The sequence below is a fragment of the Temnothorax curvispinosus genome, unplaced genomic scaffold (assembly GCF_003070985.1).
Source record: "Temnothorax curvispinosus isolate PA1 unplaced genomic scaffold, ASM307098v1 QBEX01006928.1, whole genome shotgun sequence".
Lineage (NCBI taxonomy): Eukaryota > Metazoa > Arthropoda > Insecta > Hymenoptera > Formicidae > Temnothorax > Temnothorax curvispinosus.
In genome coordinates, this window is record NW_020216708.1 from 22,631 (window position 1) to 50,480 (window position 27,850).

General features: G+C 32.1%; 2 protein-coding genes across 3 annotated transcripts; one reads left to right on the plus strand and one right to left on the minus strand.

The window, feature by feature from the left end:
• Nucleotides 1-1,096: 1,096 nt before the first annotated feature.
• On the plus strand, nt 1,097-26,713 carry LOC112456522 (cytochrome P450 4C1-like). Its single transcript, XM_025019119.1, has 5 exons — nt 1,097-1,326; nt 6,100-6,206; nt 6,479-6,566; nt 19,491-19,682; nt 26,643-26,713. The coding sequence occupies exons 1-5, from the start codon at nt 1,161-1,163 to the stop codon at nt 26,711-26,713; spliced, it is 624 nt and encodes a 207-aa protein (XP_024874887.1). The 5' UTR covers nt 1,097-1,160.
• Nucleotides 14,133-15,225, minus strand: LOC112456520. 2 transcript variants are annotated; one of them, XM_025019116.1, is made up of 2 exons: nt 14,954-15,225; nt 14,133-14,871 (listed from the first exon to the last, which is right to left on the minus strand). In XM_025019116.1, the coding sequence occupies exons 1-2, from the start codon at nt 14,983-14,985 to the stop codon at nt 14,136-14,138; spliced, it is 768 nt and encodes a 255-aa protein (XP_024874884.1). In that variant the 5' UTR covers nt 14,986-15,225; the 3' UTR covers nt 14,133-14,135. The 2 variants fall into 2 exon arrangements, with proteins under 2 accessions (XP_024874884.1, XP_024874883.1); XM_025019115.1 differs by having other exon boundaries at nt 14,133-14,875.
• Nucleotides 26,714-27,850: the final 1,137 nt, after the last annotated feature.

The window sequence follows — 27,850 nt, forward strand, 5'->3', positions numbered from 1 at the left end:
CAGCAAGAATAAAAGGTTTTGCTACTATTACTAAATTATTGCTCTTGCTGCAAAAAATGTTAGTTATCTATATCTTACGACTAGATTAGCTAATTTTTCTTCCATGAAGAAATTTGTTAAAAATTAATTTTTTCAAAGGTAAAGAAACAGCTTCAAGTATACATGCGTCCCCCAAAAGATTTGATAACTCATAAGTCAACGCCAATTTGTAGTTGTCAGTAAAATCAAGAATAATTATTATACTTCTGTCTATATACTGTAGAAAAATCTAATGTGTAAAATAGTATATTATAATAATAATAGTAATAATAATAGTAATAATAATAATAACAATAACAACAATAACAACAATGTTGTATTATACGTTATTATTTTTTATATTTTTAACTAACAAGCATTTAAAAAATAGTTTTAGTATTGCATAAATGAAACATACAATTTCGCTATTTTGCCGCGGATTCCATCCATCTAAATTTTATATTGTATAAAGCTGTCTTAAATCAACCTGGCGTACAGAAACTAGGCGTATCCAGATTGTATTAAAATAAATACATACACGTATATTATTACTATATTATAATATACATCATTTTGTGTATTGTATATTATTTTGTATCGTACAATACCTACTAAAACTATTTTCGTAGTTAAGTTCTTGTTAGTTAAAAATATAAAGAATAATAACACGTTATATTATTTTAAGTATTTTAAATATTTCTAGCATTGCATCATGTAGAGACGATCTTCATTATATTTTAACTGTATTAAAAATATATAAAAACAAAAAAAATTTATTTATAAGAGATTTTATTTATAAAAAAAATATACTTTTAAATAAGCAAAAATATAAAAATTAATTTACTTTATTTCCAATAAATATCGTCAAAATTATCATTTTTTGACCATTTTGCATCAATTTTTTTTTTAATGCGATAGCAAAATTGTGAAAACAAATTCAACTTTAGCACATCAAATTACTTTGATAAATATTACGTATTCTTAAAAAAAAGATTCACGCAAGAGTGTGTTGATAAACGTCAGAATCATTAGCTTGAGTGGGGAAATATAATAAAAGGATCACCAAGTCAACGATATCCTCATTTGGTAGTAGCATTCATATAAAGTGCATTAATACTTTGCATTGATTATTACTTACTACAATGTTGTTTGTAAATGGTATATTGATTTCTCTGGCAATTGTTGTTATAAGTTACTTTCTTTGGTACTGCTGCCACAAAGTGTTTTTTATTAGAAGATTAAATAATTTACCAGGACCAAGAACATTGCCATTTATTGGTAACTTTCATATTTTGCTGGGTCGTGAAGGTAATACCAATACTTTTAAACTACAGATATATTAATATTTTCAAACTATACAAAATTAAAAAATTGGCATTAAAATTTTCTAAAGTAAAAGTAATTTAATTTTTCAAATAAAATTAATTATGATTCAGAGTATTATTAATTTAATATAATGACTAAAGATAAGATTTAGTTTAATAAAAATGTATAAGGTATTTTTAAGAATGTTTAAGGCTATTTTTTCCGTCAAATTGATTCTTACAATTAGATATTATTTTATCAGAAAAAATTTATTATTTATAAAATTAAATTATTGTATAAAGCTTAATACAATTATATACGAAATCAGATATATAAAAATATTTAATATTAACAACAGAATTAAATATAATTAAATGTTTTAGTTAAATGTAATTCAAACTTTTTATGAGCACCTCCAAACTTACAGATAAAAATACCTAAATAAAATTAAAGATTTTTAGTATATGTAAGTATCTGAAACAAGTAGTTTGTCAAAATTAAGATGGGGCTGTAAGAGTTGTCACGGTTAATGATGCGTAATCTATTTAACCAACATTACGTGGCAGCCTTCTAACGACAGTCTCTAACTTCATTTTATACTGTAATTTATGTTTGTCTAAATTCTCTATTGTTATGACAAAGAATGATGACAGAAAAAGTTTTTTTAAAGTCATTTTTTTCGAGATATCAAAATTAAAATTATTTTTTTTAATGAAACCATATGCCATGTTTTTGCCTGCGCTAATGGCCGACTTCAAAAAAGTTCATACACCTATGACAACATGAGCTTCAAATAATCAAACATACGTAATTTTTTATGTTTTAAATTATTTGAAGATCATATTGTCATAAGTCTCTAAACTCCTCGATTTTGGCCATAAAGTGGCGCATACAAAAACATATGGTTTCACTTAAAAAAGTGACGTTGATCTTAATATTCCTAAAAAAATAATTATGAAAAAAAACTTTCTGTTATCATAATTGACCCTTCAAACAGTGCAAATTTTTGCCTAGACATTTTTTCGTATCATCAAAAATAAATGAAATATTTCAAATGCTCAAGTTAAGTGACCATCCTGTATATTATGGAAACCAGGAAAAACAAACGTAACATTTGCTTATTTACATCAATATTTTCCATTTGCTTGTTTGCATATAAAAATTTTTTCTCCTTTATAAAGTAAACACATTCTTTCTACATTATGAGATAGGTAAAATCTAACCACATGTTATAATTAAATAGAAAAATAAAATTTTATGAAAATCAAAATTTGATATCTATTGTCCCTATCCCTAGGACTGGTTGTAACAATACTCAGAGTTGATTGTAACATAGTAAAAAATAAAATAAAAACAAACATAATCAAAGTAGCAAAACGTTTTATCAATCTTGATAATTGCTTGAAGACAAAAATACTTTTCTCAAATAATTATATAATACTTCTGGGCAGTTTAAATTATTTTGAACATAAATTATACAAACATATAATCAACGAAAGTTTTTAACATAACAATGATTTTTCTCTTTACAACATAAACAATTTCTAAATTAAGATTAGGTAATTAGTAATTACCTATACCTATGCCTGTAAATAATCAAAATTTGAAAGATAACTTTCTAAGATCTTGAGATCGATATTAATATAAACTAAAATATGAGGAAGCCTGTTTTTTTATGCGTAATTATTAGCAGATATTTATTAATTTGGCTTCCTCATAGAGGAAGCAATGTGCAAGTTTCTACTTGCACACTTAAAACCTATAAGAAAGCAATGTACAAATTTTCACTTGCACACTTAAAAACTATGAGGAAGCAATGTGCAAGTTTCTACTTGCACACTTAAAAACTATGAAGAAGCAATGTGCAAGTTTCTACTTGCACACTTTTTTTTATGGATCGAGTATCATTAAAGATAGATTGATGTTGAATTTGGCAATGATCGATGAAGGGGTTACCAATTTTTGTCTAAAAAGTGTACAAGTCATACATGTAATCTTATATATAAGGTATCATTAAAGGGAGGTTGTTTTGAATTTGGCAAAGATTAGTAAAAAGGTTACCGATTTCTGCCTAAAAAATGTATAGGGTAGACCGAGGCAAATCGGATTACTAATTACCACGATAAAATAGCTCGTTTAAAATAAAACACTAACGAAAATTGTCTTAAAACTTATATATTAATCCGATTCGCCTCAATCTACCTTAAGTTATTTGATGGATAGAGTATCACTAAAGAAAGATTGTTATTTAATTTCGCGAGGATTGATAAAATTACAAATTTCTGCTTAAAAAGTGTATAAGATGTAAATGTAACATGATTATCGGTATATCTAATAATCGGTAAAAAAAGATTCTTCCTTTATAAAATTTTGAATTTTTTGAGGATTGGTAAAGGGATTACCGATTTCTGCTTAAAAAGTGTATATATAAAATATAATGTCTGTATGTCTGTTCTTTATACACTCTTAAACTATTCGACCAAATTTTTACCAAAAGTATATAAAACAGGAGTAGAATTTTCCGGGGAGTGCCATAAAATGTATAATTTTTTGTTACCGATCTTTTTGGAAATCGGTATAAAAAATTTTTCGAATTTTTTGGGAAATAAATTATCGAATCTTAAGCGTCGTCTACAATGGTAGCAGGAGTATACAGTAAGACGTAAACAGTAAGTTATTGACTAATGAGATTTTTACAATTCAAGAATAATCGACTATGGTTGGTCAATAGTTTACTGCTTACATCTTACATCTACGTACTGTATACTCCTGCTGCCATTGTAGACGTCGCTTTAAAAAATTGTATATAAGACAGGTGTAGAATTTCTCGGGGAATGCTATAAACTGTATAGTTTTTCGTTATCGATCTTTTTGGAAACCGGTATTCGAAATTTTTTTAATTTTTTGGGAAATAATTGACCGAATCTTAAAGAATTATATATGAAACAAGGGTAGAATTTTCCGGGGGAATGGTTTTACATTAATCTACCGATTTATCGATTTAGTTAAAAACGGTTCAAAAATTTTATTAATTTTTCGAGGATGATGGGTTTAATTGCCACGATGGATATTATTTTTCGATAACAATTTATTTTTTTTAAACCGATTCAAAAATTCAATTCATTTTTCGAGGATGGGTTTAATTGCCACGACTCCCGGATAACCAGCTAGTACTCTATATAAAATTACATGTATAACTAATGCATGTAACTCTTTAAGCAAAAATCGGTAACTCCTTCACCGAGCCTCGCCAAATTCAATACCTTTCTTAAATGATATTTTATCCATTAAATAACACACATTTTTTAAGCAAAAATCGATAATCCTTTCACCGACCCTTGCAAAATTCAAAACAACTTTATTTTAATGATACTCTATATGTATAAAATTACATGTACATTTTATACACTTTTTAAGCAGAAATCGGTAATTCCTTCACTGATCCTCAAAAAATTCAAAATTTTATAAAAAAAACCCTTTTACCGATTATTAGATACGATAATCAACCTAATCTTAAAGTATTATATATGAAATAGGGGTAGAAAAGACAGAAGAATATAATAAAATTAGAAATAGCCCTATATTTCAAAATTTACAAAAGTTATAGCAACCACGGACATTTCTAAAAAAATTCAAAAAAATTTTTTAAAAAGAACTTTACCAATCATCGCCAAATTCAATACCAACCTTCCTTAAATAATACTCTATCAATTAAAAAAATAAAAAAAACAGCCCAATATCTCAATATTTGCGAAAGTTAGAGCAACAACGGACATTTCTAAAAAATCTGCCACATACACACATACATACTGACATCTTTTTTTAATGCAATATTTCAACATTTTAGAACACTCTGAACATATTAGCATCAAAAAACAATCTTTTTTTTAATTTCTTCTACCCTTATTTCATATATAATTCATTTAAATTTGGTTCAGATTAGACCCAACTTTATGCAATCAAAGGTTCATATACGAAAGTCACGAAAACAAAAGCTTCCTCTATGAAGAAGCAAAAATAAAAAATTAATAAAAGAAAAGTAAGTAATACTTTGGTATTTGCTATAAAATTGAGAAAGAAGTACTACTACTTAGAGAAACATTTATGGCAAACATTTAATAAATTTGTTATTATAGTGCAAGTCGGTCTAGTATAGGCTTCTTATATGTCGCTGCCGCCTGTTCATATTTCGGACGTTGCTAGACTTCTGTAATAAATACAAATTTATACCAATAACAATGATTACTTTTAGGACAAGACAGACTAATACTTTCATCCTGACTGATATTTCTACCAGAATTGGTAAAACAAACACACAACCCACACACACACACATTGATTTTTTACAAAAAACTAATTTCCAAATATTGTTTTCATGTACCAAGCTACTTAAAGGAGTAGTGATTAATTTATAATAATCAATAAATAAGAAAATAAACCAAATTTCTAATAAAATATTTAAAAACTAAAAAAACAAAATATTTACTTTGGTCGTGTTTTTATGGCGTCGATGCAATAATCTTTCATCATCACTGACAATGAGTTTTGCGCGCTACTGACAATGAAGTGGGAAGGGCATTGAAAAAACGACAGCGGATAGATTCGTATATAGGAACAACAGATTTTAAATCACGTTGTCACTTTCTTTCCTGGTCTCCCCTATAATTAAAATATATGTAATTTTTATTTATGTAATAAATAAAAATTTATGTAATAATAACATGTAAATAAGTAACCTCATAGAAAAATATCTCTAAGATATATTAAAATTTTTAGAATTTGTGAATCTTCTATTAAAGATGTCAGAAGATTACTCATCTCCTTTACAATTTTGGTTGGGCAGCAAGTTATTTATTGGAATATACGAACCGGATGACGCAAAAGTAATGAAAGAACGTTTACTGCACCATAATGTTTTCATTATATCATAATAAGCAGCTACTTTATATAAATTATACATAATATGTATTATATGCATACATAGCCTTATTACTAATATTAACTTATTAACTAACAACAACTTAAATAACTCAGATTAGTTTACAATTGATAAAATATATTATGTTTAATTACGCGAATGAAACAAACGCGCAAACGTCACCATAATGCGGTGAAAAATTTATAATTTTTTAAATGTTTTTTTTTATGTTTTTAGACTATTTTACACAGCAGAAATTGTATAGAGAAAAGTATGATATATAAAATTGTTCCTCTACTTGGTATGGGATTGATCACTGCTCCTGGTAAGATATATCTACAAAAGTAAAACATTATACTATAATTGCTTTTTATAAGTACGTAATTTACATGTAGTTACTTTCTTTGTAATTAATTTAAGGAAATATTCAAAATTTATTATTAGAACCGTTTATATTCTAGCATTACATTTATAACGTATTAACATTGTACCATAAGAAATATTATGAATATACAGGGTGATCTATTTGAAACAGCATGGTCGAATAACTTATAAAGGAAGGAATTGATAAAAAAGTGTTTTAGATGAAAGTTATAGAGCTCGAAGGGGGCCAATAGATGATCTTATTCGAATTTGGTTTAGGACCCATGTTGGGTTCAGTAGGGCCCAAGTCAAATTTTTTAAATAAAAACTCCTATTTTCTATTGTATCATCATTTTCTACTGATTAATTTGAACTTTTGTATCTGAAACATTATTTTATTTTCTCTATATTTTTTAAGATACTTAAGAAAAATTTGGTAATTTTTTTAATTTTAGCTTACAATATCTCAATAATTGTTTATTAAAGGAAAAAAGCGGTACAGGACTTTTTTACTTGATTTGGTCTCAAGAATATGCTGTTGCAATTGTATCTCAAACTTTTTTATATACCAGATAGAAGAGAATCAGGCTAAATGAGAACCAGACGCGGTAATAGATGCGCAAAAGTTTGTCGAATTAATACGACACCGTACACAGAATGAGGAAGATTCTGAGTATTTTTTGCAATAAATTCTTTACAGATATTTAGCTATTTAGTATCAACCGATTTAATTAAGAGGCAAGGAAGCGATTTTACTACTGGAGCTCGTTGACAATTTAGTCGGCGCAAAATTTACAAATGTTAGAAAATATGTGTATAATACACAAAATTTTTAGGTGTTATTTTACAAAAATTAAAAAAACTTTTGCGCATTAATTATTGCGTCTAGCTCTCATTTAACTCGCTTCTCTTCTACTCGTAGATTTCCAACAAAGCCTATATATATCTAATTTAATTGTGTAATATACATTTTTTTGGAGCTTCTAAATACACAAATATTTAAAAAATAATATAAGTACACAAATATTTAAAAAGTTGAGGTACTATGCAACAGCACATTTTTCAGATCAAAACAATTAGTCAAAAAGTCTTGTTCCACTTTTCAATCCGACAAACAATTATTGAGATATATCGTCAGCTACATATTGAAAAAGTTACCAAGTTCTTCTTAAATATCACAAAAAGTATAAGACAAATAAAAAAAGTTTCAGACAAAAGTTGTTCAAATTAATTAGTAGAAAAAGATGATACAATAAAAAATGGAAATTTTTATTTAAAAAATTTAATTTGGGCCTTATTGTACTCTATTGGGTGGGCCCAGCACAGACCCAAAATCTAATAAGACGTTTATTGGCCTCTTCTCAACTTTCATCTGAAACATTTTTCCAAGAAACCAATACTTTCCGAGATAATTGGCACACGAAATAAAACTCACCCTATATAGGGTTAAGGCTCAAAACCTATTCCCCTCTCCCCAAACTCATCCATTAATTAAGAGCACCAATAAAACCCTATATAACCTCCAATTTTTAACCCCATAATAGCCATCCTCATAAAATTAGTAATCTTTTGGTACCAGTTTCACCAAAATCATCGACAATATTTAAAAAATAAAAAAAAATTAAAAAAGCTTTAAAAAGTATAAAATAATATTTTTAAAAATTTCTTTCAATTTTTTGAAATCAGTGCAAAATGAATAATACTTTTAAGAATCCTTTTCAATTTTTGAAGTCGGCGCCAAATTAATTTAGTAATTATTAATTTGGCCCCAACTTACACCGATTTCAAACAATTGCTTTTTTCAATTTTTTTTTTAAATATTTTTTAGAGCTTTTTTTGAAATCGGTTCTATTTTTTAAAAAATTTTGTTATTTTTACTTATTTGTTATTTTGTTACTTTTTTAGTGCTTCATTAAATTAATATGAATAATATGAATAATTATTATCTTATATTTCCTTACTGCTCCGTACCCTGATGTTCTAGCGTGATATTTCATATACTAAAACGTTCCTGGAGAATTGGTCTATAGGACAGTGAAAACCGCATTTAATCCGTCCAGTAGTTTTAGAGAAAATCGTGGATATACATACATATACGCCGAATATAGAACCTTCTTTTTTTGAAGTCGGTTAAAAAATTAGTAAAATGTTGGCACCGGTTTCAAGAAAATCGATCCATTAATAAAAAATTATCTATTTACGAAAAATTAAACTTATCCTCCAAAAATTAAAAAAATTTTGACATTCGTTTCAAAAAATTGGTCAATTAATATCTACTCATTATTTCTCAAAATTTGAATAATTTCCAAACCGGTTTCCAAAAAATCGGTAACGAAAAATTATCAATAAAAATTATCCATAAAAAAATTCAGCTTAATATATCTCAAAATTTGCGGAAATTGGAGCAATCACGTATAAATAAGTAACATGACCCAGTAAAATGACTCGAAATTTGTCGATCTCGAGGAAATAATACTGACTGGGCTGAAACTTTGTAAACAGGCTTGTTTTAGGGTACTATTCAACATATTAAAAGTCCCCACGTGTGGACGCTACGTTGCGGGGAGGGGAGGGTCCAAAAGGTCCCAAAAATCAGTTTTTCGCAAATAACTCGGAAAATATCAACTTTACGGAAATTTATGTAGATATAAAAATTGTAGCTTACAAAATTTCGTAAGTAAGTAATTTCGTAAGTATATATTTTTTTAAACAGCAATTGGAAACCTCTTTACTATTAGCAATTTTTTTAATTTTATTACATTCTTTAGTTTTTTCTACCCTTATCTATATATATATATATATATATATATATATATATATATATATATATATACTAGCTGGTTACCCGGGCTTTGCCCCGGAGGACATATGTAATAAGACACGCAAATAGTCTCTCTCTCTCTCTCTCTTTCTCTCTAAAAATATTATTTTTTTAAAGTTCAATTCTGTCGTATACAATTTAAGATTCACCAATTATTTCCTAAAAAATTGGAAAAATTTTGTAACCGATTTCCAAAAAAATCGATGACATAAAACTATACAGTTTATAGCACTCCCCGGGAAATTCTACCCCTGTTTTATATACAATTCTTTAAAATTCGATCAATTATTTCCCGAAAAATTAAAAAAATTAAAAAAATTAAAAAAACCGGTTTCCAGAAAATTGGTAACAAAAAACTATACACATAGTGGCACTCCCCGGAAAATTCTACCCCTATTTCATATACTTTTGGTAAAAATTTGGTTCAGGGGTTTGGGCTGGGCGTTGATGAGTCAATCAGTCAGTCAGTCGGGACATCTTTCATATATATAGGACGTTCCATGTCAACCGGGACAGGGCCGTCTCCAAAATTCTATTGAACCGATTAAAATGGTTTAGGGCTTAAAATCTTTGTTTTTGTGTGCTTTATCAAATACAGTGTGGTACTTTTGAAAATTCAATATAGCGGTCAAAATATGGCGTTTTATATGAGTTAAAAACACAAATTATATGATTAAATTGTTGTTTCTAATGGAAAAAAGAGGATACATAACTTGTGAGTAGATAGCACTAAAATTTGGATGTCTCTCAAAAAAATAAAAATAGCGGATCCAATATGGCGGACAAATTTTTCTTAAATTCATTAGATTCACTTGAAATTCGTTACTTGGGGGTTTTTGGGGTCGCTGATTACGAAATTGAAGTCAGATTTTAAAAATTCAAAATGGCGGATTCAATATGGCGGACTGATTTTTTTAAAATTCATTGGATTCACTTGAAACTCGTTACTCGTGGGTTTTTGGGGTCGCTAATTACAAAATTGAAGTCAGTTTAGAGAAATTTAAAATGGCGGATCCAATATGACGGACTGATTTTTTGTTTAATTTATCGGATTTACTTGAAACACGTTACTCGGGAGTTTTTGGGGTCGCTGATTATGAATCTAACGGTGAACTAACTTTTAACCAACACTAAATCTTCTTTGTCACTACATTAAACCTACTTTGAACCTACATAGAACCTATTTTGTCCTACAATGGACCTATTTTTCCTTACATTGGACCTATATTCTACCTAAGAGCGGTGAGCGTCGAACGGACTGAGTCTCGTTTTAAACAGTTCAGCCTAGAGTTACGAAACCCTGAAAACAAAAGACGATCAGCAAATCATCATTTCATTAACATTCCATTGTGTTGAGATGGCCGCTCTGGACAGTCTGCACCACAGCGCTCGGGACGACAGCGCTCGAGACGGCAGCGCATACGCCCTCTAATTTCGTTAGATCCGGTTCCGTTCTACTCGCCCTCAGAGAGAGACGTCCCGCGTGCACGCGTGCCTTAATTGTTACGATCCGTTATTACATTCTTTATATCAGTCCATTGCATCAGTCTTGTGCATAACGTATCGTATCAGCCTATTACTGCATCTATAATATATATATATATATATTATAAACAATCCCCGGGAAATATTCTACCCCTACTTCATGTACAATTCTTTAAGATTCGGTCAATTATTTCCCGAAATATTGGAAAAATGTTGGTACCAGCTTCCAAAAAATCAGTAACGAAAAATTATACACTTTATTGGGATTTTCAGTCGTGACGTAGCCGTGACGTCACAAGGCCAAGATGGCGGGCCTATTCCTAAAAGTAATAGAGCTGTCATATGTAAACACATATAAATTTTACGTTTTTCATAAATAATTAGTGAAATAACAATGTGTGTGATAAAAAAAGTGCGATGGGGGAACACCTAGAAGACAGAGGAGCAAGGTTTTCCCCTAGAGACACAAAAAATCGCGATTCTTGCTGTGTATTTGGCTGCAAAAGCTATGGATTAAAAGATACCTCTGTGCGATTCCACATGTTTCCACCTAAAGGAAAGTTCTATACTAAAAAAAAAGACATGTTTGAAAACATAGAGAAGATTGATGTTTGAAAACAATGGAAGAGAGTATTGAAAATAACAAAACCAGAGTGGATAACCAAAAAGTGGACAGTGTGTTCTTTAATATACAATTTATTATAACTAATATTACTCATTAATATTCAGTGAATATATTTTACTTGTTATTGTTCAGTTATTATCATATTGACTTACCAGGCAGAACGTAATCACTCCTGTCAAAGTGCAAAGAACACACTGTCCACTTTTTGGTTATCCACTCTGGTTTTGCTATTTTCAATACTCTCTCCCATTGTTTTCAAACATCAATCCCTTACAAAAAAAAAACACCCAAGATTTTGGTGTTTACACTCAACTTTGAGTGTTTACACTCCATTTTCGGTGTCGACACTGAACTTTTGGTGTCGACACCCAAAATTTGAGTATCGACGTCAAAAGTTGGGTACCGACATCGAAACTTTGAGTGTCGACACCAAAAGTTGAGTGTCAACACTAAAAGTTCAGTGTCGACACCGAAACTTTGGGTGTCGACACCAAAGTTTCGGTATCGACACTCGAATTTTGTATCCCCAAAACTTGGGGATACATAAGCAGGTTCCGATCAAGACATGTATTCTTACTTTAATGAAATATTGGTAGGGTAATATAATCAGGTCCTAATCGAAATAATGTACATTTGCTTTATGGAATAAAAGTTTCCATATATACATTGCAACCCGATTTCCCTCGGTCTCGCTGGCCGAAGGGGCGCGGCTACAAATTAACCTGCTGATTGCCGGATGATAGCTCCACGAGGATGACGAGTCACATCTCTTACCGTAATTCTCGCATCTGAGGTCTTGGGCGATACCTTTCTATTGGGCGCCAGGTGCGATTATAGACGCGCACCACGTCTCGATAACGTCTGTCTCCTTAGCCTCGCCGCGAGCTCAGGGCGTAGCTCCGCGTGAAAGTGATGAAGGTGGAGAAGGAGCGTGACGCAAGCAACACACAAAATAAAGTCCGACGATAAACAATATTAATCAGATATATTTCACATAATGAACGAACAAATCGTATCGGGAAACCAAGGCCGGATCTCGCTCGAATGGCCGGTACCAACGCGGTAATCCGATCGGCCGTTACAGCACGCGCGGAGTCCCTTCGCGAGCGAAGCTCTCAAGCGAGCCCCGCAGTCTTAATTAATTTGTATAAGCGCGACCCCGCGATAACGCCAATCTGCGACCACGCCTTAATCCCCAGATCCCGAACGCACGGCGATTCTTATACGCACGACACAAACGATTCTCATACACCCGACATAACAATCCTCACACGCTCGACATAAACGATTCGCACACGCACACAAGATACGCAACGCCATATAATGGCGCGCTCGCGAAATTCTTCCTCGAGCAGACGCGACGATATTTGCCCGCGCACGCGACGCAAAATATCCGCGAGGCTCGCGATGCACCACAAGGTGCCCGGCGCGGTCCCTCCCGACACGCACACGGGACTCCCGCACACGACACGCAACAATATACCCGAATACGCAACACTAAATATAATATGCACCGGAGCGTACCGCCCGCGGCACGCTTCCGTCCACGATTCACAAAACTCTCACGGCGATAACCGCGAATTGACTGCCGATCGTACGCGAGCTATCGAGTAGGACTTTCGGAAATGTTTCTGGCTACGATCCCGGCCGGCCACGTGCCCGCGATCCCGACAAACAGCCGCGATAATCTTCCCGGCATCCACAACGGCGGGAGCCGGTATCTAAATACGACACGTAATCAGGCCGATTCACACGGTAATCTATTCGATATACGCATTTACTGGCGCCGGGTCGCGACCGAGATCGAGCCCTCAATTATTAGGCAGCACCGGAGTGGAGATCTTACAATTAGGCTGCTCGCTGCTGCTCGGCGGCGTCGGGGCGCTCGTCCAAGGGTGGCTCCTCGTCCGCAGCTAGATCGACAGTGAGGAGCGTCGGCTCGGCCATGGTAGAAATACAAGGGTATGCTCTTGCGCATATTTCCGAACCCAGCCAATCAGCGACTTGTCCAACCTTACGTCACACTGAGCGGCACATTTAAGCAGCGAATCTATAATAGTCATTTATAAAAGCATTTTGAGCGGACAATATGTGAATACAAAATAATGTTGATCATTTATGTGAGAGAAAATTCTGTTTTATAAATAAATAAATATATATGAACAAAAATATATAAATATAAAAAAACGCACGTGACATACGGATAAACGCTCATCGTTTCCCGATTTTGTCTCTCGTTGTAGATGTTAGAAACGTTATTGTTATTTGACGAATTTTATAATTATTTTATGTGGATTTGTCTAAATATATGATATTACAGAAAATATTATTATTATTAAGAAAAAAAGAATTGTGTGCATTGAATAAAAATCATTGCGACGTACGGAAAAATTTCACATAAAACGAGATTTTAATTTCCAGTCATTTATTATTAAAATTCTGCGAATTATTAGTTTTAATCAAAACTGGTCGGAAAACGATTGGAAAAGAATTGTCAGCTGAGACGCAAAACAAAAATATATTGTGGCGTACGACATAAAGAACTATATATGCAGAGGAAAGATGCAGATAAAAGATCAAATAACAATAAATGCAAATATTTAATATACAGGTTTTTTATTAGTAAATTTTGACATCTTTCTTCTTTTTTGCCTGTGATTTGCGATTGCAATCGCTCGGTTCATTTCGCGCAGCCTAATATATGTCCTAGTCCTAATGAGGCATAGTAATGCCTCTCTCGGTATTTTAATTTTCAATTGTGGTTCTATTATTTTTGCTAAGTTTTGAAATATAAGATTTTCTTTATTCAAACTGGATCCGTGATATTTAGCAAACTCAATATTCATTATACGAGCACATTGTAATAATTTGTCACTCGGATACATACATTTTCCTCGCGAAATAACTTGCAGCCAATCTTGGTCACCCGTTGTTTCCAATTGACGCGTTTCAATACCTAATGTTTTATCTGTGCTTTTAAATCTAAATGCTACGTATCCGGCTATATATTTTGCTTTATATTTTGCTGGTGTCTGTTCTTCTGTACTGGACGATGCTGCTGTCTGTTCTTCTGTACTGGACGATGCTGGTGTCTGTTCTTCTATACTGGACGATGCTGGTGTCTGTTCAACATCCATCGAAACTTCATTTGATACAGGCAAAGGCATTGTTTCAGCTAACACATTTTCGTTTGATGTTAGTGGAGGTACTGCATGAAGATGCAACGTCGGGATAGCATCAGGATGTATCTTCCTAGTTCGTATAGGTGAATAACCTAGTAGATGTTCTTGTAAGGGCTTCGTAAAAGCTTCATCAGCAAAATGCTTCGAACATATCCTAGCTGAAGCAAACAAGGTTTAAGATTCTTAAATATATGCTTATAATAATAAACAAGAGAAATCTATACAAAAGTACAAACCATATTTTGGTGAAATATTTTCTTTTCCGCATGCTTGACGCCACTTATTAAACAGTGCTGGATCCTTTGGGAAGGAAAAATATTTTATTTTATTTCCTTCGATCTTTCTGGTCTTTGCCAGATAGTTCCCACACCCTTTCACATTACACGTCATTGCGTACACTGTAATAATCACAAACGAATTACTCGACATAAACAGCGAACCGAGCGAACGCAGCCATTGCGAATCACCGAGTACATCCGATTCATTCCGATGCTACACGAATATGACGTAAACTTAGACAAAAGTGGTGGGAATGCGCAGTGGTCTGACACGGTATGAGCATACCCTTGTATTTCTACCATGGGCTCGGCGGGACCACGCCGGGCCCCCGCACGTGCGCCCTCAAGCTCGCGGTTCTTCCGCCCCGCCGATTGGTCGTGGGTGTCGCCCTGTTCGCGATGGCTGCGTTTCGCTATTCACTTGCAGTACTGGCAGCACTGTAAATCCGTTCCAATATACGCGGCAGTAAGCTGTCAAAGTGTTTTCATGTTCATGTGACGTCATAGATTTTGTCGTCACTCCCTACTTTCATTACTGCGGCTCGCGAGGTGAGGCATTCGCAGTAAGAACATGGCGGCTATGGCGGCACCTTTGAAAAAATTGATCCTTACTTATGTGAACTTTGCACCCGACTTTCGAAAAATTAATTTTTTTACGGAAAACGTTAGCATTTGGTTTGTATTTGTTTGTAGTAACAAAAATTTCGTTTGTAGTTTAATACATTAAAAATTATAAACATTTAAAAAATTACTCGCACCCCACTTTGAGATAACTCAAATCCGCTTGCGCCATCTTCTTCAAAATTGTTTGTAGTTGTTTGTAGTGCTTTTCTTTTCGTTTGTAGTTGCACTGTTCAAAAGTTATTATATTTTTGCAACAAACAAAAAAAGTAACTTTGCCAATTTTGGAGATATCTCAAATCAACTTGCGCCATTTTCTTCAGAATCATTTGTAGTGCTTTTCTTTTTGTTTATAGTTGCACCATTCAAAAGTTATTATATTTTTGCAATAAACAAAGAGTGTAACTTTGCCAACTTTGAAGATATCTCAAATCCGCTTGCGCCATCTTCTTCGGAATCGTTTGTAGTTGTTTGTAGTGCTTTTTTTTGTTTGTAGTTGCACTGTTAAAAGTTATTATATTTTTGCAATAAACAAAAAGAGTAACTTTGCCAATTTTGGAGATATCTCAAATCCGCTTGCGCCATCTTTTTCAGAATCATTTGTAGGTGTTTATAGAGTGTTTTTCTTTTTGTTTATAGTTGCACCATTCAAAAGTTATTATATTTTCGCATTAAACAAAAAGTGTAACTTTGCCAATTTTGGAGATATCTCAAATCCGCTTGTGCCATCTTTTTCAGAAACGTTTGTAGTTGTTTGTAGTGCTTTTCTTTTCGTTTATAGTTGCACTGTTCAAAAGTTATTACATTTTTGCAATAAACAAAAAGAGATAATTTTGAGAGACAATTTTGGAGATATTTTAAACGAAACGGAATGAAAACTATTACAAACAACTACAAACAATTCTACATCGAATCGCGCAATTAGTTTTAAAATATTTCCAAAATTGGCAAAGTTACACTTCTGGTATATTGCAAAAATATCATAACTAGATATATATAAAACGGTGCAAATACAAACAAAAAAAGAAAGCACTACAAACAACTACAAATGATTCTGAAGAAGATGGCGCAAGCGGATTTGAGATATCTCCAAAATTGGCAAAGTTACACTTTTTGTTTATTACAAAAATATAATAACTTTTGAATGGTGCAACTATAAACAAAAAGAAAAGCACTACAAACAACTACAAATGATTCTAAAGAAGATGGCGCAAACGGATTTGAGATATCTCAAAGTGGAGTGCGAGTAATTTTTTTAATTTTTATCATTTTTAATGTATTAAACTACAAACAAAATTTTTGTTACTACAAACAACTACAAACAAAATGCTAATGTTTTCTGTAAAAAAATTAATTTTTCGGAAGTCGGGTGCCAGGTTCACATGTTTGGTCCTTGTGGACCTGGAAGGCAACAACGAAAAATATACAATAATCGTTAGTTACGAAGATGCGGAAAAAGCCCGAAAAGATTACTACTACTACTACTACTAAATTAATATAATTAATAGAATAATAAATAATTTCGATATTTTTATAAATCTGAAAACTGTTATTTATTTTATAGACATAACTTTTGCAATATTATTGTTTAAGTACAAGATTCTTTTCTATATATTTAGAATAGGTGCTCCTATCGTCGTGTCACGTCGTGTCTAAGATAGGTTAAGATAGGTTATATTTCTCTCGTATACGGGTGCGTTTCGACATTCACTGGCAGTACTGTGGTCGTCGTTCCGTTATTCCAGCCTGAAAGTAACAGCAGCAATATAGAAACGCTTCTGCAGTTCTACTCAATGACGTCATATCGTCAGTACTTACAGTGAATATCGAAACGCACCCGATGTTGCAGACAATTTCCGCCATTTTCCCGCGGCCCGTTTGATTTGGCTGCTGGTTGTGCGTGGGCCCCTCGCGGTTTCCCGCCCGGCTGATCAGACCGTGGCGGCGCCGCTCGGCCCTCCGGGCGCCGTCGGGTAAAGCGTGCAGGTCGTCCACCCGCGCTGCAGTCGCGGTAGTGCACCCGTGGTTAAGTTGCGGCGGGGCCGTGTTATGGAGGATTCACATTGCCTCCGATCACGTCCGATGTTCGACGTACGACGATCCGACATCCAATAACAGAATTTATTATTAGAGACAAAAATTTTCTATTGGATGTCGGATCGTCGTACGTCGAACATCGGACGCAGTGTGAATCCTCCATTACGCTGTGCGAGACATTTTCGGCGCTTTTCCAGTGGCAGGTCCCGGTGGCCCGCCCGCCGGCTGACCATTCCACCGTGCGTCCTCCGAGCGCCCGTTCCTCCCTCGTCGCGACTATCGTCGTTACATTCGGTCGGTGATCCCGCTCTCCGGCACCACCTGTCATCCCTACGGAATTTAGCTAGAAAAGGTTAGTTAACGCGGGTAGCCCTTCCTCGACCCGATTCGAGGCGCCATCCCTGACCTTCTCCTCGGTCGAGCTACCGTCTGGGCGGAGGACGCGGCAAATGTCACGTCACAACATATAAGTGTGTAAAATTTTGTACAATTAATACACACATCAAGAATGTCATTATTCAATCGCGCGGCGCGACGTTGGCCTAATAGGCCTATTTTGTAATGAGCCGGCACTGGTTTTTGACATTCATCCGACATTAAGAAAAAATTATATTCGTATATCCGATTCGAAATTTTATTACTCTTTTTAAACTGAATTTGTTTCTTAAGAATTTTTGAAAAATTATATATTTGCGCTGGTTATGACACATGTAGACTATATATAACACTTACATCAAATTAAGAAGTAGTCTACCACGTAAGACGGTTGGCTCACTATCCAGAGGTCCCGAGGTCTCGAGTTCGAATTCCATCAAGGTAAGTGTGTTTTTCAAGTACGAGAAAATATTTATAATCATAGGTTGCATCTCTTAAGAAACAAATTTAGTTAAAAAATAGTTTTCAAAATAAATATAATTTTTTTATGTCGGGTAAATTTCCTCATTAGAGGGTACCTTATTTGGGGACTACACTCATTTGAGGGTACTCTATTTGAGGATTCTTTTCGTGGTTAACCCTCATTTTGGTGTTGACCGTCAATTGACGATCCGAATTTACACCAAACCTTTGATGGTATTATTACATCAAAAATTGGGTGTTTTTCTCGTAAGGGATCTTCTGTATTTCCAAACATGTCTTTTTTTCAGTATAGAACTTTCCTTTAGGTGGAAACATGTGAAATTGCACAGAGGTATCTTTTAATCCATAGCTTTTGGAGCCAAATACACAGCAAGAATCGCGATTTTTTGTGTCTCTAGGGGAAAATCTTGCCTCTCTGTCTTCTAGGTGTTCACTCATCGCACTTTTTTTATCACACACATCGTTATTTCACTAATTATTTATGAAAAACGTAAACTTTATATGTGTTTACATATGACAGCTCTATTACTTTCAGGAATAGGCCTGCCATCTTGGCCTTGTGACGTCACGACTGAAAATCCCAATAACAGTCCCCGGAAAATTTATACATAGTTATACATATAATAAGTTATACATATAATAAGTTATACATATAGTTATACATATATTAAAATAAAAATTTATATAATACAGTTATATTTATACATATAGTGTATAATTTATACATTTATACTATATTTTATAATATTTTACATTTTATTGTAGCTTCTAATATTATTTAATAATACTAACTGTTAGCAACGCCAATTTCTTGAACCATTTCTTATTAATATCTCTAATACATACTAGTCTTTCTTTTGAATATTATGATATTGTTCATTACATATTGTTTTTAGCCAATAATAAATAATTATTATTAATTATTATTAAGGCTTTATTATTAAGGCTTATTATTAAGGCTTTATAATAACTATTTCAGCATCCTTGTGGACTCGAATAAGGAAACTGGCTGCACCAACATTTAATTCATACATGTTGCGAAATTTCTTTGATGTATTTGTTCAACAATCTATAATATTTACACATAAATTAGAAAAAGATGGTTATTTAAATGGAAAAGAAATTATCCTTCTAGAACAAATATCAAATTGTGCTTGGAAAATAGCATGTGGTGAGATGATTATGTAATTTGATATATTTTTAAACTATTAACATATAATACAATTTTTTTCGAAATAATTACAAGATTTTTCATACATTAACAATATAATAGTTTCCATATTATTTAAATACACAAACACACACATACACATACTTTGTAAATACTATTAATTTTAAGTTAAGATAAATTTATTATATTAAGAATATTTTGGTATCTCATATAGAGAAAATTTTTATTTTATATTTTTTATGAGATTCTTATCTAAAAAAAGGCATATTAAATCGATACTCGTATCTCTTGAAGTCTTCTCGAAGATGTCGAAGTTAATTATTGATTATTTTCCGAGATGCCGATTGGTTCTCTCGCTGAGCTTACTTTATGAACGGCTGTCATCCCGGGAAAAAAAGATTATATACATATATAATGATATTATATATACAGGGTGGCCCATTTTAAAAGAGGCAGGTAAATATCTCAAAAAATATGAAACATACGGAAAAACGTTTCGAACAAAAGTTGTTTGGCTCGAAGGGAGACATAAGATGGTGCCATTGATTTGACCTTGGATGGTCGTTTAAAGCTCACGTAAACGACTCCTTTAATTTTTTAAATAAAAACTTCTATTTTTCAATTCATATTCTTGTAGCTAATTTTGAGAGCTTTTCAAAACACTATAATGCAGAATTTTTTCATTAAAAACTTTTGGAATTATAAGGCTTGAAAGTTCTAGTATTTTGACATAAAATACAAAATATCTTGTAAAACATTAAGTTTTCAGTAATGTTACCTTAATACTTTTATGCACAGAATAATAAGACAAATCAATTGGTATGAAAAAAAGACATAGTTGCTTTTAAGAAAAAGTATGCAGATGCGTGTTGCAAATTACATTTTTTTTTTAAAGGAACTATGCCTTTTTTATACCAATTGATTTGTCTCATTATTCTGTGCATAAAAGTATTAAGATAACATTACCGAAAACTTAATGTTTTACAAGATATTTTGTATTTTATGTCAAAATACTAGAACTTTCAAGCCTCATAATTCCAAAAGTTTTTAACAAAAAAATACTTTATTATAGTGTTTTGAAAAGCTCTCGAAATTAGCTACAAGAATATGCATTGAAAAATAGGGGTTTCCATTTAAGAAGTTAAAGGTGTCGTTCACCGTGAGCTTTAAACGACCATCCAAGGTCAAACCAATAACACCATTTTATGTCCCCCTTCGAACCAAACAACTTTTGTCTGAAACGTTTTTCCGTATGTTTTATATTTTTCGAAATATTTGCCTGCCTCTTTTAAAATGGGCCACCCTGTGTGTAAATATATATAATCATATATAACCATATATAGTCAATATATATTTAAAAAAAACTGTTAACTTCGATAATGAAGCATTGATAAATTAAGATGTATATTTTTTCAAAAGCTGTAGAATCAAAAGTGAAATGATTTATTCCATATATTATAACTTAGCACTGCTTGACGTGAGACACTGCCGTGTCTTTTGATACCGTTCTTGTACCACTGTTCGTCAAATTTTAAATACAAGAAACAAATCTTATCGAATGGCATCTATTAAATAATCCGAATTTAAAGTTTATATATGACTAGCTGGTTACCCGAGCTTTGCCCGGAAGTCGTTTTTTTTTTAAACAACTTCATTTGTGTTTCAATATCCTTAAGCGGGGAGTACACACTTCTGCACAACGCATAATGTGTAAGCATAAAAAAATTGATTGGTCCATACACATGTGCATAAGGAAATAGACCAATCAGTTTTCTTATGCTTACGCATTATGCGTTGTGCAGAAGTGTGTGCTCCCCGCTCTATTGTGGATAAACATAAGGAGTGTGTCGGGTGGTTGATTTAAAGACGGTAATTTAACTTTTCTGCATGAATAACACATTCTAGGTGCTTAAGTTTTAAACTTTTTTACTTGACAATGATCACATATTGCATCCATTTTTCCAATTATTACACTCGGATAAAATTGATATTCGTAATTTGAGTCATAACTATAAATGCCTCTAATTTCAAATCGGACCGCATAAATGTTTTCGTGGATTAAACATGTTGTAACCGGTCTTTTTCTACTCGAGTTTCACACTATTGAGTCATTTCCGCTTTTCCGATATTTCACTTACCGATCAGCGACAACATTCCTTGGTTTACCCAGGCGTTTTTTCGGGAATTTTGAGATTGCTTGCTCGCGATGTACACAGAACCTCGATTTTTCAATTAAAAAACCATGGAATAAAATCGGTAATCACCGATTCTCACCAAATTCAATATAATAATATTCTATCCATAAAAAAAAATTAGCTTGATATCGCAAAATTTGCAGAAATCAAAACAATTACATAGATTTTTTTAGATTTAAATCAGTAACCCTTTATTAGGAAATTTTACCCCTGTTTTATATACAATTCTTTAAAATTCGGTCAATTATTTCCCGAAAAATTGGAAAAATTTCAGATACCGGTTCCAATAAAGATCGGTAACGAAAAACTATACAGTTTATAGCACTCCCCGGGAAATTCTACCCCTGTTTTATATACAATTCTTTAAGATTCGGTCAATTATTTCCCGAAAAATTGGAAAAATTTCGGATACCGATTCCAAAAAAAATTGGTAACAAAAAATTATATACTTTATGGCACTTCCCGGGAAATTCTACCCTTGTTTTATATGCAATTCTTTAAAACTCGGTCAATTATTTCTTTGAAAAATTGAAGAAATTAGAAAAACCGGTTTCCAAAAGATTGGTAACGAAGAACTATACACCCTATAGCACTCCCCGGGAAATTTTATCCCTACTTCATATATAATACTTTCAAAATCGGTCCAATAGTTTCTAAGATTACCCCGAACAACAGTACAAACTTTTCCCCTTTATATAATAGTAGAGATTACCCGGGAAAAAAACCACTTATTTGTTTTGGTTACCTGTACCCGGGCTTCACCCCGGAAGACATATGTAATGAGACACGCAAATAATCTCTTTCTCTCTTTCTCCCTTTCTCCCTGTCTCCCTCTTTCCTCCTCTCTCCCTCTCTCCTCCTCCTCCCTCTCTCTTCCTCTCTCCCTCTTTCCTCCTCCTCTCTCTCCCTCTCCCTCTTCCTCTCTCTCCCTCTCTCTTCCTCTCTCTCTCTCCCTCTCCCTCTTCCTCTCTCTCCCTCTTTCTCTCTCCCTCTTTCTCTCTCCCTCTCTTTTTCCCTCTCTCCCTCTCTCTCTCTCTCTCTTTTTCTCTAAATACAATTCTTTAAAATTCGATTAATTATTTCCCGAAAAGTTTGTCAAACTTCTGATACCAGTTTCCAAAAAGATCGGTAACGAAAAATTATATACTTTATAGCACTCCCCGGGAAATTCAACTCCTAAATACCGGCTTCCAAAAAGATTGGTAACGAAAACTATACACATCATGGCGCTCCCCGTAAAATTCTACCCCTACTTCTTTAAGATTCGGTCAATAAATTCCCGAAAAATTGAAAAAATTTCCGTACCGGTTTCCAAAAAGATCAGTAACAAAAAATTATACACTTCATAGTACTCCTCGGAAAATTCTACCCCTGTTTGATCTACAATTCTTTGAAATTCGGTGAATTATTTCCCAAAAAATTAAAAAAATTAGAAAAACCGGTTTCTCCAGAAAATCGGTAACAAAAAACTATACACATAGTGGCACTCCCCGAAAAATTCTACTCCTATTTCATATACTTTTGGTAAAAATTCGGTTCAGGGGTTTGGGCTGGGCGTTGATGAGTCAGTGAGTGAGTGAGTCAGTCAGTCAGGACATCTTCCTTTATATATATAGATATGGTCATATAAGAAATGGAAATATAATCTTGAACAATATTATATGGCTAAATCTCTTTAAGTATAACTTTATATAGTCATATATGGTTTTATATACTAGTATATTATCATGTGTGATCATGTAAAAGTATATTTACAAGGTTAAAGATAATCATATATGAATACTCTATAATGGATCTATCCATATAAATTTGTATAAGTGTTATAAATATTCTTCTAGTATATTATTTTACTTGACAATATCAAATTAATATAAAATATATTATTTATAGTTTCAGTTTACACAATTGCATTTTAAATAAGTCGTTTTATTTTCGACCCAACTGGCCAATTAAAACAATATTGCACCAGGTAAGTATTGCATTTTAAGTCTGACAAAGTCCATATTGGCACGCAGTGCGAATTTAAAAAACTGAAACATGTATTTAATAACAATTGATATTGTAAAATATTATAAAACGTCAAGACCTGCTTCGACCGAAAACGGCACTTCTCATTGCTTATATGTTATTTTCTTTTTTTTTTTTCTAATTTTGCATAAGGTACTTAATTTTTTAAATTAACATATATTAATTTTTATTAAATATTTTCATAAACAGTAAAATCACCAATAATAATTCGTGAAAAAAACTGTTATATAATATATATTATAGTTCTTATAAACAAATATATTAATCGTATTATTTTGCAAACATACACCTTATAATTTAAACTGAAAATAATATAATCATATATGAAATGATATTGTCATATAAGATTATATATGATCAGACCAGAATATTGCATCTCAAAGTATCCAATAGATAACATTCGATGTGATCTGTTTCTCGTATTTAAAATTTGACAAACAGTGTTATAAGAACGGCATCAAAAAGATACGACACTGTCTCGCGCGACGCTGTCTCCGAGCGACATAATTTTTGTATCAGTTATATCGTGAAGTCCACTCTTATAATAAAATGGCACGCTTAAAAAATAACATTTGAAAATATATAACAATTTTCTAAAACCTATTTAAAATATATATGTCCTTATATATAATCTTATATAATCATATATGATCATATAAACTCTTATTAGGCCAAAATTCATATATGATAAGATAGCTTCTTATATGAGCATATAACACACTATAAGAGATATTTTTTATATGTCCTTATATAATCTTATATAATCATATATGACTATATAAGATCTTATATGCTTAAATACGGCCAAAATTCATATATGAGCATATAAGACATGATAAGGATTTTTGTCCCGGGTATAATTATACTTTTACATGATCACACATGATAATATACTAGTATATAAAACCATATATGACTATATAAAGTTATACTTCAAGCGATTTAGCCATATAATATTGTTCAAGATTATATTTCCATTTCTTATATGACCATATATAATTATATATTTACTAATATGAACAAATAAGAGGTATTTTTTCCCGAGTATATAATCATATATGCTTATATATGGCCAAATATAATTATATACTCTCATATATGGCTATATAATATTGTTTAAGATTATATTTTCCATTTCTTATATGATCATATATAATCATATTTCTACTAATATAAACTATAATATAAATAAATAAGAAGTTTTTTCTGGGTATATAATTATATATAATCATATAGGGTTATATACTTCCATATAAATCTTATATGTATCCATACATGAATGCATATATGTTCTATTGTTCATATCTAGTTATATTTGGAATTATATATGCTCATATATAATGATATAAGGACCCATATATAATTTTATATAAAGCATCTTTCATATATATAATCACACATATAATCATATATATTTATATATAATTATATATAATTATATATAATCTTTTTTTCCCGGGATGGCATATATTTTGACAGTTGTGTGTATCTGTTGTGTAGCTAAATAGCGAGTCTAGTATTTTTTATAACATATTTTACTGATAAGATTTAAAAAATATTTATTATATAATGTTATTTTAAGCAGCTGATAATTACTCTCACGTGCTTGATAATTAAATAATTTTTTCATCTTCAATATTATATTATGTTTGATATACACTGGAGGCTCCATTTAAAACAGTACGGTCAAATAACTTATAAAAGAGGAGGTTGACAAAAAAATGTATGAGATGAAAGTTGTATTGTTTGAAGGGGGTCAATAGATAATCTTATTTGATTTTGGGTTTGGAGCTCAATTGAGTTATTCCACTGTACTGTTTTAACCCTATTGAGTCACACTTCCCAAGAATCTCGTACCGGTCACACTGGGTGAAATACACCCCCAGCGTGTTTGCATGTGTATAAAAAATTGTAGGTGACCTTAAAAAAAAATTTCCTGTTGTAGTTTAAGTCTTCATTAAAAAAGCTGTATAGGTTTGATTTGCAAAAAATTAATTTAACATATGTAAAAAAATTGTTGAAAAAAATAAGTCGGAAAAGTGACTTTTTACAAAAACTAATGTAACTTTTTCAATTTTTAAGATATTTTAATTTTTCAAACGGTTTTTTCATCCTCAGATGACGCACTTTTCACTAATTATTACAGTTTATGCGGCTGTTCCAAAAAGTATATTAATTTTGAGGTTATGAAGGTGCGATTTTTTGTGGAAAAAAATGCCGAGAGAGAACTAACGGGCCGAAAAATATACCACCGACGGGGATCGATACTTGAAGGTCCCAACTACCTGTAGATGACGGCACAAGGCCCATTTCCATTGGTTTACTGGATCGTTTTCGAAGTCAAAAAACGTTGGGGTGTATTTTACCTAGTGTGACTCTATAGGGTTAAATAAGACTCCTTGTCAATGCTACTCAACAAAAAATAAAGACTATATGTCAAATGCTCAAATAATTAAAATTTTAAACCACATTTAAAAAATGACAATATAATTCTAAAAAACCAAGTAACGTGAGTTGTGGTCCACAGAACGATAAAAATAAAACATTTTCAAAAATTGCTAAAAATACATTAAAGTATTAGCTTCAAAATTTCTTTCTCAATATTTTGCAAAAATGATTTTTAGTCGAGTTTTAGCGGTCCGAAGGTTGGGCAGTATAGTACAAAAATTATTATTTAATCAATTGCACATTAATATTTTAAATAATGAAATGTTCTTTTCATGTTATTACTGTATAGATTCTATTATGGGTATCCAGTTGGAACCAAATAAAAACAACGACTACTTAAAAGCAGTTCAGAGGTATTAACATTTTTTATTCTAAATACTCATAATTAATAAATTATATAACAACAATAACAATAAATCTATTTGAATAAAATTTTTGTATTTTCTTGAAAAATTACATTTGTGTATCAAGAAAATTTTTTTATCATTTGTCAATTCATTTAAAGTCAATTTTTACTATAAATAAATTAGGGGAGACCAAGGCAAAGTCGGCCCCGAGGCGGAGTCGTTTTTGCAATTATCTCAAAATCTGTATATTGTGTGAACTTGCCATTAATACTGTAAGCACGGCTTATGCCCACGTAACCAACGGAGTTTAGAGAGATTACGTGCCATGTGATTCTTATCAAAGCAAACGTGTTTTCGCAGGTCAAAAGTATAATTTCTTTCGCATCCAAAGTTTGTAATATCTTAAGTATTATTGTCTCTCCGAATCTCAAAGTAAGTGATTCTGAAGAGTAATGCATGCTGAACACGAATCCAGTGCGGTTTTTTTATTTTCATTGATTTCTATTATTTTGTAAGTAACCTAAAACTTGTGTTCAGGACGAAGTCGTTTCCAAGCCAAAACGAAGTCAAGAAAGCTATTATAAGTAATATGTGCTGCGTATGCTCGGAAATAATAGAAAACAGAGCCGATGAAAAACAGTGCATTTCGTGCAGGCGAAAGGCACACAACGAGTGCGTGCGCTTGTCAGACTCTGTCCTGACCCTGATTCCGTTTTCTATTTTTCTACTAAAAACAATAAATAAAGTGTATTCTATTATTTTTTATGATCAAAATTATGTATCTTTATTTAAAATCCAGTCCAAGAATGAAGACACGACTCCGCCCCGGGAATTTTGACTTCTCGATTTTTGCACCATTGTCGTTTTTACTCTATACCGGTTGAACAAACCGACGTAGACCAAAAAATGCCTATATAAATTTTGTAGCCAAGAGTTCACTCTTTACAATGGTGTACTATATTTTACTAAAATGATTTATTTTGTTGTTAAAAATCGGCACCGAAAAAAAGGGCCGACTTTGCCCCGGTCTCTCTTATATATGATATGTACCATATTATTAAAAAAAAACTATATTATTTCCTTTTACAAAAAACATTCTGTAACGCAAAAATTTAAAAAAATCTGAAAATTTGCGTAATTATATATATGT